An 18,246-nucleotide genomic window follows, 5' to 3' on the forward strand; every position below is an offset into this window, starting at 1 on the left:
CCACCGGTCTCCTCAAATTGCGGCCTGCAAAACCTTGCGGCCAAATGAGGCATCCGCCGATGCCGTCACATCAATTTTATAGAATTTTGTAAAGGTATGTACCGACGACCAGGTGGCCGCCTTACATACCTGGACCACTGACGCCTGATGGCGAAAGGCCCAAGAAGTACTGAGCGCTCGAGTGGAGTGCGCCCTAACAGGGAACGGAGGACTCTGACCCTTAATAGAATAAGCCTGTACCACCGTTTGTCTAATCCATTTGGCAATGGTCGCGGCAGATGCAGACAAACCCTTTCTGGGGCCATCCGTGATCACAAAAAGTGAATCCGTCTTTCGGAAAGATTCCGTAGCTTTCAGGTATACCCTGATTGCCCGAACCACATCTAAGGAATGCAACGCATGTTCCCGATGATGCTTGGGCTGAGGACACAAGGAAGGTAGTACAATATCTTCATTCAGATGAAAATCTGAAACCACCTTAGGAAGAAAAGATGGCTTAGGATGAAGTACTACCTTATCCCTATGAATCACTAGGTATGGGGACTGGTATGATAATGCAGCCAGTTCTGACACCCTGCGAGCAGAAGTAATAGCCACCAAGAAGGCCACCTTCTGGGATAAAGTAAGCAAGGGAATCTCCCTGATGTTTTCAAAGGGAGGTTTCTGTAGAACCGACAAAACCAAATTAAGATCCCAGGGCGGTAAGGGCGCGCGGACTGGAGGAGCCAGGTGCCGCACCCCCTGGATGAAATTCCGCACCAAGGATTTGGTAGCTAAAGGCTTCTGAAAGAAGATTGCTAATGCTGAAACTTGACCCTTGATGGTGCTCAAGGCTAGCTTCTGCTCAACCCCTTGTTGCAAAAAGGCCAATATTCGAGACACCGAATAGGTACGTGGAGGAAATCCTAAAGATTCGCACCACGCAATATAAGTCTTCCATGTGTGATAATAGACTTTGCTGGAAGTCGCTTTCCTTGCTTTAATAAGGGTAGGAATGACTGAAGTAGACAAACCTCTGTCCTTCAGTACTTGGGTCTCAATGGCCAGGCCATTAAACCCAGCGACTGTAAAGCATGATGGTAAATTGGTCCTTGAGACCACAGACACTCCCTGAGACGAAGTTCCCACGGAACGTCTACGACTAACATGTCCAAGTCGGCCAGGCCGGCTTGAGGAGGCCAGCCTAGAATTTCTAGGACCACTGGCGCTGATAGAATCTGAACCAGGCGTCCCTAGAGGTATCTGGCCCCGACCATCCGAGAAAGTCTGGTCATTTTCTGTTCCCACACATTTATCAGATACCTGATAGTTATCAGGAAAGTTGATCTTTTCTGGTTGAACCTCAGGGACCGAAGTCACCCGACTAGAGGCTACTTGGCCTATCTGGTCAACCAGATCCGATTCCTGTGAGGTATCGGGACTAATCTTAGGAAAAGGTAAAGGAAAAGATCTATTCAGGGAACGGTAACTACCGCTTCCTGTAGTACTTAAATGTTGGAAGGGAAGAATCGCACCGGTAGTAGTGGTTGATGCTCGATCTAATGTCCTGAATACCGGTGAAAACGTCCCCCCACCCTGAAACCGGGTGGGGGCGCACCTTCAGGCTGTGTACTCCTTTGCTTCGGGTTTGGCTGGGTTGGTCCTTTGCTTGTCCGACCAGCCCTTCTTGAACCCTCCTGGAGGAGTCTTGCCTTTCCCGCTAGTACCAGCCGGGCGCCCTTTATGGGCGGTAAAGAAAGGTCCTCGCTTGTTGCGAGGTCCCTTAGCTTTAGCAGCCTGTGGCAAAAAAGTGCTCTTGCCCCCAGTGGCATCCTTAATGATTTCATCTAGGTTGGCCCCAAATAGACGATTCCCCTGAAAAGGGAGATTAGTCAAGGTCTTTTTGGAACCTAGGTCAGCTGACCAGCATTTTAACCACAGCACACGTCTGAGGATCACCGCTGACTTAGATGCATGCCCTAATAAGGGAGTAGTGTCCAAGGCTGCGTCACAGATAAACTGTAGCCCTTGTATAATCTGTTCCATCAAATCAGATGTCTCCTGGGGAATATCTTTTCCCCTAAGATCTTGGCGTACCATTTTCGCCCACTCCGTAAGTGTCTGGGAAACTAGACCAATAACAATTACTGGTCTAAATGCTGACCCTATCAGAGAGAAGATGGTGCGGGACTCTGCTTCCATCTTTCGATCCACCGGATCCTTAAAGGACGAAGTGTCCTCCACTGGAATAACCGTGGCTTTATTCAGCCTGGAAATAGGTGGATCCACCACTGGTGGTACCGTCCATTTCTTAATGATGGATTCCTCAAACGGATAGCGTCTAGCAATACGCTTGGAAATAGTAAATGTACGTTTAGAATGCTCCCATTCTCCTTTAATCTGATTACCGAAACATTTAGGTACAGGAAAAACCTTCACCGTTTTGATGGGCTTATTAGTACCAAAGGGAATCTCTGTTTCAGTTGCCTCTGCCGGTAAAGCCTCAAGTTTTAAGGTTTCCTGCACTGCCACAACTAGTGCGTCCACCAATGCTTCTTCCTGAATTATAGCAGGAGAAGAAGCGTCCTCCTCACTGTCTGAGGGGGCTTTACCTGGGATAACAGCCCTTGCAGAGGAACCTGCAACTGCAGTGACCATCTCTGAATCAGAGTCAGAGGTGTCAGATAGTATAGGGGTAGGCGGGGGTCGCTTCCTTGACCCCCGTCCCTGACAGGCCGCCTCCACCCGATCCACCATAGACTCCAAAATTGCTGTAAATGACTCTATACTCTGTGCACCGGCGGGTCCCGTGGCCCCCTCGAGGGAAACAGGTGGGGGAATATGTGTGGCAGGGTCCATGATAATTCCAGTCACTTCCTGGATAATATAATTCAAAAATAAAAAACTTTTTTTTTTTTTTTTTCAGACCCCCAGCGCCACAAAAGCCCCTTAGTGTTACCTGCTAGGGATCCCTATCGATCGAGAGAGAGAGAGAGATAGACCCCCAGGCTCACCACTTGATGCTCAGAGTTTAACTGCAACAGGTTACAGCGCTGTCTTGACAAACAGGAAGTCTTTTGGCTGGCTGCCCAGGAAGAAAGGAGGCGGCTCCGCCCCTCTGCACGCCTTCCGGCGCCTCCCCCAAGCTCCACGAGGTGTTTGGATCACCTCAAACATGGCCGCCCCCATGCTGGAGACACGAGGCTACGCCAAAATGGCGGCTCGTGCGATCCAGCAAAAAAAATGGCGGCGGCCTGTACTGAATAGCGGTGTGCTGCAGGGCACACAACACTCTCTCTGCATGGGGATATGGCGTGGTTGGCGGTACCGGCCCTGGCGGACCGCATGGCCATTCGGGAGGCCTGCTAATAGCTGGAGATCTGATTAGGAAGGCAGTCTACATGTCCGTGGCTTCTGACTGGTAGGTAGCTTATTCTTAACACCGTAAGATTCCCAGAATGCCACAGATTACATCTTTTTAACATGTATACAATTAGATTGTTAGCTCCCAAACCAAGCCTCCTGGCTTTTTGCACATAAAATCACACTCAAAGTAGGAGGATCTGTGTCATGTTATAGGATAGAGAGGGACTCTATCTTACCATACAGAGAGGGGCCCGCGTTCACCACAAGACCCGTCAGGGGAAAAGGGGGAACATACTACTCACCATACCGGAACCAGGCGGGCACCAACTCCTGACAGTACCCCTCTCCACCGGGGCGGGAGGGCTGTCGACCGATACGGACGCCGTGACTCATGGTCTTTGGCGTTTCAGCGAGACGTTTAACTCGCGTGGACAGTCCTTTAATGGGACTTTGTCGCGGCCGACCCAGCGCGGAGCTATGGCCTGCACGCGCTCGTAGGCTGAACTGGGGTGACCACCGGATCTCAACATCCAGCCCGTCGCCCAGTTCAGCTTTCTTGCTTGAAGATCTCACAGGAACACTGGAGAAAAAAAGCTGTCTAAAAAATCCTTTAAGAAAAAATTCTTGCCAGGACCTAAGATCCCAGCAAGGTATCTAGGTCCTTACTCCTAACTAGACAGAAAATAACTGATTTGCTGAGGCAGAGAGAGAGAGGATATACCCTCTGGGACTGCCCCTAGGGTGTGGCCAGAGCTTTTTAATTTCCTGTCTAGTCCTGCTCCTGTGGAGGCAACATAACCCGAAGGTGGTGTATCACCGAGGACTATGTCTGTCAATGAGCGCTAGAGAAAAACCTTTTATGTGCAACTCTGTTACCAGACCCCCAAAAGATTTCCTTAAGCCAGATCTCGATGCAGTGTTGTGTCCGAAAGGAGCGGTGCTGCTCTCTCTCCCTGTCCATTGGCTCCTGCTGTAAGTAAAGAGTGAGTGAGGGGGCTGAGCCCCGCTGTGTGTGTCAATGGACACACAGAGTGCAGCTCAGGATCAATCCTACAGGTGTGCGACAATAGGAAACGGCTTTCTATGGTGGCACACAGAGAAGAGGAGGAGCCCAGAGCGACGGCGGGGGAACCCAGAAGAAGAGGATTGGGGCTGCTCTGTGCAAAACCCACCATACACATTTTCTCGTTGCTCAGTGTGTTTAATGTGGTTCTTAAACGACTGAGATATTAGTGCAAAGTCTAAGGTAAACCTAAGGTGTGGTAAGTGCCAGCTGTAGTAAGAATCTATTATATTCGCATGGTAGAAATCACAAGTGGATGCAGATAGCCACTCATCCTATACAAGGGAATGACAAGCTGACAGCAGGTGCAACTTTCTGTATGTAATAGCACATGGAGTGCAAGCTGTGTTGTCTAGAGGCGATCATCTGTCCCAGACCGCAGGTAATTGCCCAATGTTTGATTACATGGGAACACCCATAGACAGCTGTGGCAACTATCAGCCTGTCATTGCTTTGTACATGCTAAGCAGCTGCCACCTTTTGTGTATATTGTGAATTCAGCAGAAGGAATATACCGGTTTATCTTGCCAAATATTCAGTGCCCCTGAAAAGGCAGCATAAACAATATTGTCCCTCTTTCTTGTAAACTATTAGTCTCATCTAACCACCATGTAATAGAGATGAACAAAGGCAGGTATGTCTGGAGTGCAGTATGTGTGGCTTCCATAGATACCTTGGAGAAGTAACTGTGAACCTAAAGGGACAGACAGTGTGGTATCCACAGCTTTTTCAGGTGTATGTCCGTCAATGAACATCAGAGAAATGGATTTTACAGTAAGTCAAAAGTCTAATTTTCTCTTTCGTTCATTGACGGACACAGCTTCTGATCTTCTTCTTCAGTGTTAAACTTCAGAGTTCAACTAAAACAACTGGAGCTCACCTGACACTTTACAGAAAATTGTGAAAGTGTGCACCGACGACCAGGTGGCTGCCTTGCAAACCTGCGTCATTGACGCCTGATGACAGAAGGCCCAGGAGGCACTGAGCGCCCAAGTAGAATGCGCCTTTACAGGGAAAGGAGGAACCTGACCCTTGATGGAATAGACCTGAACCGCCGTCTGTCTGATCTATCTGGAAAAAGTCGCAGAGGAAGTGGACAACCCTTTCCGAGGTCAATCCATGAGCACAAATAATGAGTCTGACGTCCTAAAAGACTCCATAGCTGCCAGGTACAGCCTAATTGCCCGGACCACATCCAAGTCATGCAAAGCAGTTTCCTTCGGATGTTTTGGCCTGAGACACAGGGAAGGCAACACAATGTCTTCATTCAAATGAAAATCAGAGACAACCTAAAAGAAGGAATGACGGACAGAGGCAAAGAACCACCTTATCTCTGTGAACCACCAGTAAGGTGAATGACAAGAGAACGCCACCAATTCTGACACCCTGCACGCAGAGCTGATAGCCTCCTTCTTGGGACAGTGTAAGCAGGGGAATCTCCCAAAGATTCTCAAAAGGAGGCTTCTGGAAGACAGAGCATCAAATTGAGGTCCCAAGGTGGCAACAGAGACTGCACGGGAGGGGTAAAGTGCCTAACTCCCTGAACAAAATTAGATACCAGGAAGTATGTGGCCTAGGGCCGTTGAAAGAAGACCTCGAAGGCCGACCCCTGACCCTTAATGGTACTCAAGGCCAGTTTCTGCTCAACCCCCCGTTGAAGGAAGGTCAAGATCCGAGCCATCGAAAAAGAGCAAGGATGAACCCCAAGAGACTCACACCACGCAATGTACGTCTTCCACGTACGATGGTAGATCTTCCAAGAAGTAGATTTCCTAGCTTTTAACAGCGTTGGAAACACTGACTTAGACAAATCTCTATCCAACAGCACCTGGTGTTCAACAGCCGAACCGCCAAAGCCAGCGACTGTAAAGAGGATGGCAGATTGGTCCTTGGGACAGCAGATCCTCCCTGAGAGAAGTTTTCCAAGGAACATCGGCGACCAGCCGCACCAGACCACCGTACCAAGCCTACCAAGGCCAGTCCCGGCCACTAAGATGAACGGAATCCTTTCTGCCTCGATCCTGTGTAGAAGTCTTGGCAGAAGCTTGAGAGGAAGCAAGGCGTAAATCAGACGATACTGACCCCATGGGGCCAACAGCGGATCTGTGGCGTCCGCCAGAGGATCCAGTGACTAAGCCACAAACCTCTGCACCTTTCTGTTGAGCCGAGACGCCAGCAGATCCACCTCGGGGATGCCCCACCAGAGACACAACTGATGAAACACCTCCGGATGACCACTCCCCTTGGTCCAACGCCTACCGACTGTGGTAATCCGCCTGCCAGTTTTCCACCCCTGGAATGTGTACAGCAGAGAGAGCTGGATCAAACCATTCTGCCCACCTAAGAATGCCGGCTACCTCCAGAGCGGCAAGGACACTTCTTGTGCCCCCCTGGTGATTGACATTAGCCACGACCGTGGCATTTTCCGATTGAATGAGCACTGGACATCCCTGAATATGATCCAATGTTACACTGATCATGCAGAGTTCCAAGACAGTGTCCAGATCCCCTGAGCGGACGTTTTGCCAAGGAAGCCTCCACAGCCGGACAGGCTGGCATTCGTGGTGACCACTGTCCAATACAAGGGGAGGAAGAATTTGCGTAGTCGAAGCGCCAGAGAACAAAGCCACTATATCAGGGACTCTTTCATTCCCCAGCTCAGCCGGATCGGATTGTCCAGAAACTGTGGATTCTTGTCCCATTTGGCCAGAATCTCCCTTGCAGGGACCTGGTATAGAGCTGTGAAAACTAAACCGCCTCGAAGGTGGACACCATCAGGCCCAGCACCCGCATGCAAGTCCGGAGGGATGACCATCTGCTGGACAGCAGGAGACGAATTTCAGCCTGCAGTTTCTGGAGTTTGTCCTGAGGAGAGAGCACTCTGGCTAAGCTCGAGTCCAGAGTCAGACCGAGATAGTCCAGCTTTGTGGATGGAATCAGAGCAGACTTCTAAAAATTCAGAATACAGCCAAACTCTGTCAAAGGTCGTATGGTAATTTCCAAGTTTTCCACCAGAGCAGTAGGAGACTCCGCTCGCAGAAGGAGGTTGTCCAAGTAGCCCAGTACCGCAATCCCCCATTGGCGTACCAATGCTAGCACCGGGGCCAACACTTTCGTGAAGACCCGAGGAGCAGGGGCAAGACCAAAGGGTAACTGATAATGCTCCTCTCTCACGGCAAAGCGGAGGAAGCGCTGGTGACCGACACATATTGGAATGTGAAGGTAAGCGTCCTTGCTGTTGATGTAGGCAAGAAAATCCCCCTGATGCAGGGAAGCCACCACCATGAACTTCTGCAACCGCACAAAGCATTTCAGCGCCTTGAGGTCCAGAATTGGACGCACCTTGGGGACTGTAAACAGGTTTGAGTAAAACCCTTGAAAATGTTCTGAAGTCAGAACCGGGACAATCACCCTTTGAAGTAAGAGGTCTTGCAACGCCCCAAAAAAAGCCTGTAAGCGGACCGGGGACAGTTGCACGTTGGAAGGAAGAACCTTACCAGAGGGTAAAAGCAAAACTCGATCTTGTAGCCGGACCGTATTACCCAATGGTTAAGAAGATCAGGAGCTGTGCCTGTCAATGAACGAAAGAGAAATATGATTATTTTAAAGGGGGGTGATTCTTTTCTATACCCACTGTACACTATGGTGGGATTTTACTTGCTTGTGTGGTGAGCTTCTTTTAATACAGTACTGTGCGAGCATACTGTGTTTCTAGTTGCTGCTTAAAGACACAGTGCCTTTGCCTGCAGCAGGTAATGACAGGGAGAACGCAAACATCCTGGGCTTTATGATTTTGTGCTGCCCGTGCTTCAGTGTTTGTGGCATATTCTTCTGGCGAGTTTGGTTTCAGTCAGAGGTGTGGTGTAAATTCTCACTGGAAGATTTCATGATCAAGTGGACACGGTGGTGGAGAAACACTGATTAGTCTTTTATGAACTTTCTTTTACATTGTATTATACATATTTGAGTTCTTAATTATGGTTGTTATTAATTTGTTTAATTATTGTTTTTCACATTGTTTCACAATTCTTGAAATTACATGGCGCTGCACATTTTGTTTTATTATATCTGTTAGGCTTTTGTGTATTAACCTGTTCATTTGCTAGATGCCTTCCCCATAAGTGCTGACAACTTTGTATATATTGCTCCAAAAATTGCCGAAAGGTGGAGCCTAACGCCAGGATGCATGAGTGGGAATAGCATCATTATTGGCTGCCCGCCTGATGAACAAGGATGACAGTGGGAGAAGCTTCTGCAAAGATGCCACTGGCCATTGTGGATCAGCAAAGGGAGAGTGTGGAGCTGTTAACACTGGAGCCAGAAAACTCTAAGGTATGTTTGCCAAAATGTAAATCTATGCTGTTCCCACCAAAACTCCTCACAATTTTGCCTAAAGTAGAACTATGAGCAAAACTATGAGCTAAAGGAAGGTTATAACCCCTGTAAGGTTTTTTTTCACTATCTCTGTCCCATTACAGAGATTTTGCTTCACTTCCTGTCCTACAGCCAAACAGGAAGTGAGAACAAACCTTCGCAAATGAGTTTCTTTGGGGACCCCGAAGCCACCAGAACTAGTGTCCCCATTGGAAGATTTCCCCCTATTACTTTTTTGGGGACAACCCAAAATTTGGGATTTTCTTTTACTTTGACTTTCAAGGATAATAATAAACAGGACAAATAGAGAGGATGAATCTCCCCAACAGCGACCTAGAGGGCAGAACACTGACAGGTGTTCTAACCCCTCTCCAACTCTATCAAAAACTAAAAAAAAAATGTTGCCTTTAGTTATACTTTAAGGATGAGGGACGTACACCCTTTGTGCACTCCCTCAACGGAACGTCAAATCTGACACAAAGGGATACTCAGCAGCAGACATATATCAACCATCATGTATGGTCTGTATTAGCAAAAAATCCTAGACCCTAGGCCTAGTCCCTTAAAATCATGGTAATGATACTCATACAATTGGTCGCTGATTATAGGAAAAAATGGCTCCTGTACTACTGTTCCCCGAACCTGTGACTAGGCAATAAAGAAGCATCAGCAGACTAAAGAGTTTTTCCTGCTTTCTCCTCCTGTAACCAGGTTCATTGTTAGGCTGATAAGAACCGTGCAAAGCAATGGAGCGTAGTGCAAGTGCTGCTGTGCAAGGCGCCTTCTGTGCAACAGAGGGCTGATGGCAAAGCAAATTATTGTACATTTAATATCTGTATTTTAAAATACATTGAATTATTTTTAATTAATATATATCTGAATTGAATGGTGTTTTATTAATGTATACCTGGAGCTCAGAGTTAAAGTGTAAGACACTTTTGCTTACCCCCAGCTGCAGCATTAAAAAAAAAAAACTTAGTACATAACAGAACAATAAATTATAACATACAGTATGTTATAATCATGTATTGTTCTAAAATTATATGCCAATTTGTATTTTTTAGTTAAAATAAAAAAAGTTATACTTAAAGTGATACTAAAGTCTTGGGTTTTTTTTCTATAAAAATAACAAACATATCATACTTACCTGCTCTGTGTAGTGGTTTTGCACTGCACTTCCTCTTTTCCGGTCCCTCTTCGGTTCTCCTGGCCCCCCCTACAGTTGAGTGGCCCCGCAGCAAGCAGCTTGCTATGGGGGCACCCAAGCAAGCCGCTGCTGTGTGTGTCTATTCAGACACAGAGCTGCTGTTCGGCTTCGCCCCCTCTCTCTCCTCATTTGCTCACTGACTTTGATTGACAGCAGCAGGAACCAATGGTACCGCGCTGCTGTCTCAGCCAATCAGGAGGGAGAGTCCTGGGCAGCTGAGTCTCTCCTACAACATCGTTGGATAGAGATGGGCTCAGGTAAGTATTAGGAGGGCTGAGGGGGGCTGCTGGACACAGAAGGCTTTTTGTCTTAATGCACAGAATGCATTAAGATAAAAAAAACTTCTGCCTTTACAATCCCTTTAACTTTTCTGTGCAACAATAGTGCACAGAGTTGTTCCTTACCTCAATTTTGGTGGTCCCCTACAGGTGCTACCCGCTGCTCCTTCCTGAGGGGGCACACGTGAATGCTCACTCCTAACTGGGCTGTGTGCATCCATAGGCCACAACCTCTCTCCCTCGTCACACAATTTGACTGACAGCAGCAGGAGCCTATGGGCTCCCACTACTCTCAGTCTCTCCTGTGAGATCAGGAAAAGTAAGCAGCACTGCTGCAGCTGGGATAATGCTGGGTCAGTGGAGGAGTCAGGTAAGTGTTTAGGAGGGTAGGGGGAGCCCAACAAGAAGTGGAACGTTTTTTAACCACTTAAGCCCCGGAAAAGATTTTACCCCCTTCCTGACCAGGGGGTATTTTGCGATTCGGCACTGCGTGACTTTAACGGACAATTGCGCGGTCGTGCGACACTGTATCTAAACGAATTTGGCGTCCTTTTTTTCCCACAAACAGAGCTTTCTTTTGGTGGTATTTGATCACCTGTGCGATTTTTCGATCATGCGCTATAAACAAAAAAATAGCGTAAATTTTGCAAAAATAGCAATATTTTTCACATTTTTTATATGAAATTCCCCCCAAAAAAAAATGTAAAAATCAAAATTTAACATTTTCGGCCAATTTGTTTTATGCTACCTATGTTTGGTAAAAAAAAAAAAAAAAAAATCGCAAAAAGCGTATTTTGATTGGTTTGCGCAAAAGTTATAGCGTTTACTAACAAAGGGAAAGATTTTTGTCATTTTTGTTGTTTTTTTTTTTTTAATGCGTAATGGCGGCGATCTGCGATTTTTTTTGCAGTACTGCGACATTGCGGCGGACAGATCAGACCCTTGACTGACATTTTTGACACTTTTGGGGTTACCAGTGACATTTCTACAGTAATCAGTGCTATACACATGCACTGTTACTGTAAAAATACACTGGCAGTGAAGGGGTTAACTTTTTTGAAAGGGAGGGGCTATGTGTGTCCCTAGGGGCGTGCTTTCTACTGTGATTGGCTGTGGCTTCAGATGTATGAACAGTGATCAACGGTTCTCCATAGTAGAACCATATGATCATCCTTCATACACAGGGGAGAATGACAGGCAGCTTGTTTACACAAGCTGCCTGACTTTCTCCCTCTCCCCCGGCGATCGCAGAGTGACCGGCAGACATCGGGTCCGCCAGTCACACGCGCCGTGGGGTGCGTGACCGCGCGGGAGCGCGCCTCCGGGGGCAAGCGCTCGCTCCCTAGACCCTCACAGGCTAGCGACGTAGACCTACGTCACTTTGCCTGTGAGGGGCTGACTGCCGACGTAGATCGGCGTTAGGCAGTCGGCAAGTGGTTAACTTAATGCAGGGAATGCATTAAAGTGGTAGTAAACTCTGTTCTACCTTTTGAACCTACAGGTAAGCCTATAATAAGGCTTACCTGTAGGTACTGTAAATATCTCCTTAACTTATACGGTTTAGGAGATATTCAGAGTTTATGCAGCCAATGACGTTACATGCTCTCTGAATGTCCGCCATACAGTGCAGGACCATCAGAGCCTTTGATGTGCATGCACTGGAGTGACGTCATTGCGCCCCTGGCCACTCATGAAGCCAGAGGACGCAAACCTGGAAGGATGACCAGCGGTGACATCGCGGGCTTGGTTCTAAGGTCGGAGGGCTTGGTTCTAAGGTAAGTCTCTCATATTGTGCTAGTATGTGATCCAAACTAGCACATTATGGCATTGCTATGCAGGGGAATTTGAGTTTAGAACGACTTTAAGTCTGACTAAATGTGAGCAATGATTGAATCTGACAATTCCTTTAAGTCATATAAGCCTAATGCATAGTTTGGGATCATTCCCTCTAATTCTCTACACGCTGAAACGCATTTTACTGTATATAGATGGATTCTTTAAGCCTGTCAAAGGCAAACCTAATTTTACCAACAAAAAGGCTATAAAATGTAGCTACAAAGTGCTAAAAGTCACATTAATGCTGTAACAACAGTGCTGGTTATGGCTGACTGCAGCACTGTACAGGTCTCACACCCTGCACAAGTGAAAAGCCAGTTATCACCTTTTGGTGTAATACGCAGGTTCATGCCTGGGTTGACATCAATGCTGTAGCTATTTAAAGATGGCTTGTGACAATCTCAAGAGGAAAACAAAGGCATAAAAAAAAAAACAATTTCTAATATACATACAGTATACTCTGTGTGTATATATATTATATATATATATGTAAATACACAATATCTCACAAAAGTGAGTACACCCCTCAAATTTTTGTAAATATTTTATTATATCTTTTCATGTGACAACACTGAAGAAATGACACTTTGCTACAATGTAAAGTGGTGAATGTACAGCTTGTATAATTTACTGTCCCCTCAAAATAACTCAACACACAGCCATTAATGTCTAAACTGCTGGCAACAAAAGTGAGTACACCCCTAGGTGAAAATTCCAAATTGGGCCCAAAGTATCAATATTTTGTGTGGCCACCATTATTTTCCAGCACTGCCTTAACCTTCTTATGCATGGAGTTCACCAGAGCTTCACAGGTTGCCACTGGAGTCCTCTTCCACTTCTCCGTGACAACATCACAGAGCTGGTGGATGTTAGAGACCTTGCGCTCCTCCACCTTCCGTTTGAGGATGCCCCACAGATGTTTAAACTGGTTTAGGTCTGGAGACATGCTTGGCCAGCCCATCACCTTTACCACAGCTTCTTTAGCAAGGCAGTGGTTGTCTTGGAGGGGTGTTTGGGGTCGTAATCTTGTTGGAATACTGCCCTGCGGCCCAGTCTCCAAAGGGAGAGGATCATGCTCTGCTTCAGTATGTCACAGTACATGTTGGCATTCATGGTTCCCTCAATGAACTGTAGCTCCCCAGTGCTGGCAGCACTCATGCAACCCCAGACTATGACACTTCCACCACCATGCTTGACTGTAGGCAAGACACACTTGTCTTTGTACTCCTCACCTGATTGCCGCCACACATGCTTGGCACCATCTGAACCAAATAAGTTTATCTTGGTCTCATCAGACCTCATGACATGGTTCCAGTAATCCATGTCCTTAGTCTGCTTGTCATCAGCAAACTGCAGGCTTTTTTGTGCATCATCTCTAGAAGAGGCTTCCTTCTGGGACGCCAGCCATACAGACCACTTTGTGCGGCGTATGGTCTGAGCACTGACAGGCTGACCCCCCCACCCCTTCAACCTCTGCAGCAATGCTGGCAACACTCATATGTCTATTTCCCAAAGACAACCTCTGGATAAGACGCTGAGCATGTGCATTCAACTTCTTTGGTAAACCATGGCGAGGCCTGTTCTGAGTGAAACCTGTCCTGTTAAACCGCTGTATGGTCTTGGCCACTGTGCTGCAGCTCAGTTTTAGTATCTTGGCAATCTTCTTATAGCCTAGAATGGCGAACCTTGGCACCCTAGATGTTTTGGAACTACATTTACCATGATCCTCATGCACTTTGCAGTAAAGTTCAGCATCATGGGAAATGTAGTTCCAAAACATCTGGGGTGCCAAGGTTCACCATCACTAGCCTAGGCCATCTTTATGAAGAGCAACAATTCTTTTTTTTAGATCCTCAGAGAGTTCTTTGACATGAGGTGCCATGCTGAACTTCCAGTGACCAGTATGAGAGAGTGAGACCGATAAAACTAAATTTACCACATCTGCTTCCCATTCACACCTGAGACCTTGTAATATTAATGAGTCACATGACACCGGGGAGGGAAAATGGCTAACTGGACCCCAATTGAACATTTTCACTTAGGGGTGTACTCATTTTTGTTGTCAGCAGTTTAGACATTAATGGCTGTGTGTTGAGTTCTTTTGAGGGGGCAGCAAATTTACACTGTTATACAAGCTGTACACTCACTACTTTACATTGTAGCAAAGTGTCATTTCTTCAGTGTTGTCACTTGTGTATTTACATACAGTATTTGTCATTATTGTGTGAAAAATAATGCTCTAACTACCGAAAGTATATTTGTCTGTCGAGATAATGTATCTAATTGATTTGCTTAATTCCCATAAAATACAATAATAGATCATTTGGAAAGTTGAATTTCAACCAGTTATTTGACGTGACCTGACAGAGTGGCATTGCGCTAAGAAATGATCCTATTTAAATACCATAATAATAAACACAGTATACATGCATTTATTGATCTGACAATCTATTAATATTTACTAAGCATTCACGTACTTACCAAGAAAGGATAATATCAGTTAAAGTTTCTGCAGTTGTGAAAAAGGCAAATACAATCCAATACATCATCCATTTTACCTGTAAAACATACATTATCTGTTAGTTCCCAAATATAACTCATTCACATTTCTATGAGATAATTATTTTTTTCATTCCTTTCATTTCCAGGACTGTATAACGTAATAAAGACTGCTTGGCTCCTCTCACTTTCCTCAAGCTGTATGTTGTTGTGCACCACTTCTGTGATTACAGAAGGTAAACGTAAAGACAGATTGAGGCACTATATAAAAATACATTATATCATTGTTTTAAATTCAAACATAACTGAATTAGCTTGGGTCTTTTATGTCTGCATACACTTATACTTTAAAGCAAATCTGTCATATAAAAAAAAAAAAAATTCTCCTTGATGCTTACATTTACCATTAAGATGCTCTCACAACTCTGTGGACCAAACATCAAATGAAATAGATACAGTTTGAATATCCCAATATTTTATTCTAGCCGACTAGCCACAGTGTTTGCTGGTGATGGACAAGGTGAATACTTCCTCGTCAGACACATTAAGGACTACAACAAAATGGCACCCATCTGCACACTGCCATTGGCATATAGTGATCTCCTCTTAGTAAAAAATGGATTCAGCTTGGTTTCCTAACCATGGTAAAACCCCCTCTAACATGTTTCGCCCAGTAGGGGCTTAATTGTAGAGGCCTCTATGATTAAGCTCCTACTTGGCAAAACATGTTAGAGGGGGATCTCCAATGGGCGAGAGACCAAGCTGAAGCCATATTTTTACTAAGAGGAGCACACTATATGCCGTGGCAGTGTGCGGATCAGCTCCATTTTGTTGTAGCTCTCACAACCCTTCTGTACTTCTGAGAGCTGTTTCCCCCAAAAATCTGGGCTCTGGGAAGCCAATTGGCAGGTTTCAGCACTATTGTGCAATTGCTAGTATCAATGCACATACAGCAGTGGGGTTCGGAGTGGGAAAGCCGTCAGACCAGGTGGACTGGTCGTTTTTGTATTCAGATAGGTTTTCTTTAAGGATTTATACAAGCTGTACACTCACTAAAGTACTACCATGATATAAATATATGGTACACTGTAGATTGGTTTGTTTTACACCTATATCATATTTTTTCCTACAATACATGGCAGACTTAGTAATCCATTTAGTGTTGAAGCCTGAAACACAACTCTTTAAATACAATGCAAAAATATGTTAAGCATGTGAAATGCTTTATCTGCGCCTGTAACGGGTGTGTAGGTATAATATTTCAAACCTTTTCGACATATTGCCATATATAAAATTACAGTTAATCATGCTAATATAAACAAAAAAAATACAGAAAAAAACAGGATGGTATCCCCTACCAGAACCAACCATTCTGTTAACCCCTGCCAAAGGGGCTGGTATCTTTTAGTAAGGGAGAAGTAAGCCCTCTTTCACAAATGCTGTCCGTTTATCTGTTTTTCATCCATCCATTGACAGATGAAAAATGGACATCAATGCATCTCTAAGGAAAAGCGGATGTAAATGGATGATGTAAAAAAAAACTGATGAGCACTGATGAAAAGTGGAAGAAAAATGGATGAAAAATTGATGAGCACTGATGAAAACCTGATGACATGACTGGACTGATGAAAAGAACGGCTCTGAATGTGTGAAAGGGCCCTTAGAATGCACAGTTTGCCCCAAAAAAATAGGTCCCACTCCCAAAGCACCGCCACCCAATGCTGACAGATTCTTCAGACATCTTGGTGTGCAAGAGGGCCCATGGGGGGAAAGTAGATGATTGTGTCTACCCTGGTGAACTGCTCTTAACAGACAACTAACCAGTTCACTTGCACAAGGTACTAATATTTACTTTTCAGGTTCTAGGGATATCCAAAGGTGTCCTGTGACATCTTATCTGGTAGAGCTTAGTTTAAAGCAGAAGTCTAATTCAATCCTAACTATAATTAAACCCACTTACACCCCATTATAAGATTATTCTAACTACCCTATAAAGCAGGGATCTCCAAACTACGGCCCTCCAACTGTTGCAGAACTACACGTTCACATCCATGAGGCATTGTAAAACTCTGACATTCAGACATGACTAGGCATGATGGGAATTGTAGTTGCTGAACAACTGAAGGTCCATAGTTCGGAGACCCCTGCTGTAAAGGAAATATGTCTATACTTACCTATGCTGAGGGCGCTCCGGTCCAGTCACATGATCTCTCCAGCGCCAGCTTCAGTGTAGAGGAGAACTACAGCCGACATCGTCTGCAAACCCTGAATTTTATATGGACTATTTATAGACTTTTTAAACATTTTTAGCGCTACATATTTTTATCTTGTAGTCTTATATACATAGTATCAGTATATGATTAGTGTAGCTGCTTTATGAAAGATTTTGTGAGATGTATTGAATATCTACACATCATTGCATTTGTTCTTAGCGCAGCTATACATTTATACAAACCCTGGGTGGTGCCACCACCCATAGGATTACTTTGGGGCATCCTTTGTCGGCTGTCCCTCCACTGAAGCCATCACTGGGAAACGATCATGTGACCAGAACGGATCGCCTTCAGAATAGGTAAGTATAGACATCTTTCCTTTACAGAGTGGTTAGAATATAGAGAAAATGGGGTTTACTATAACCCTACATTTTATTTATGGGATGGTAGCAGGGGTAAAAAGATAGGAGATACTTTAAAATAATTTGGTATAAGGTTTTCTCTTAGGCCTAGGTTAGCTAGTTTGAACTTTTGACCTGGGTCAGTCCTGTTTAAATTTTCCTGCCCAGAGCTCTAGGTCTCTGGGCAGAATTCTGGGTTTTTGTGGTATTCCCGCTCTTTTCAGTGGTATCACTGGGCAGATTTGCGCGTGGAGCTCCGCTCCCCCCCCCCCGAATCCTCCCGCTCTTTTGGGGCTAACCAGTCCCAGCCAGTTCCAAATAGGGCTTTTTAAGAGTGACCGTGGGGCTCCGGGTCACTTCATCTCCTCAAGAGCTATCTGGCTGTTCTCTCCCCCCCCCCTCCCCCTTTTTTAAGTCTAGTTTGTCGCGGCCAGTTTATTAATTATTGGCTTTTGCTGTCGCCTAAGCTAAAGTGCTTTGGTGGATGTTAATGTATGTGATATCTTGTTGATGTGAAGTTGGAAAATGTTGGTTAATAAAAAATTAAAATAAAATTAAATTTTAATGTTATTTATTGTCAGCCCGAGCCGTGGTGGCTGGGCTGGTTTTGGACGTTTCTTTAAGTGAATTGTAAATAAAGTCTGAAAGTAGTTTTTATTTATGTTAATTTTAAAGTCAATAATAAAACAGCCGCGGCCTTTGTCCAAACCATTTTCTGTCTGGTTTTATTTATTTAATTTATTCTAAGCTATTGATATATGGTATTTATTTTAACAAGATAAGACATCCTGCTTCCCATTCCCATAGGCTTAGAACGGGGCTGGGAGCAGGTTTCAGTATACTTCATCCTTGACTGGACTTTCAGTTTATGCATCAAAGAAGCTCCAATCATTGACACATTTTTATGTGCCCAAGAAACTCTGGGGAAGGAGTAGAAGGTATAACTCCATATATGGGCAGTGATGTCACAAGGAACTCCTTCCCCAGCGTATCCTAGGCACTTAAAACTATGCCAGTGTTGGGAACGAAT

At 45.2% G+C, this 18,246-nt stretch overlaps 1 protein-coding gene across 1 annotated transcript in view; it reads right to left on the bottom strand.

Moving 5' to 3' along the window:
- Window positions 1-18,246, bottom strand: part of REEP2 (receptor accessory protein 2) — an 89,536-nt gene that overhangs the window by 28,548 nt on the left and 42,742 nt on the right. Inside the window, exon 3 of the mRNA XM_082252771.1 lies at window positions 14,585-14,661. Within this exon, the coding sequence (XP_082108897.1) occupies window positions 14,585-14,661 (77 nt within the window). The remainder of the gene's footprint in view (window positions 1-14,584; window positions 14,662-18,246) is intronic.

The sequence above is a fragment of the Pelophylax lessonae genome (assembly GCF_965119305.1).
Source record: "Pelophylax lessonae genome assembly, chromosome: 4".
In the NCBI taxonomy this organism is placed as follows: Eukaryota; Metazoa; Chordata; class Amphibia; order Anura; family Ranidae; genus Pelophylax; species Pelophylax lessonae.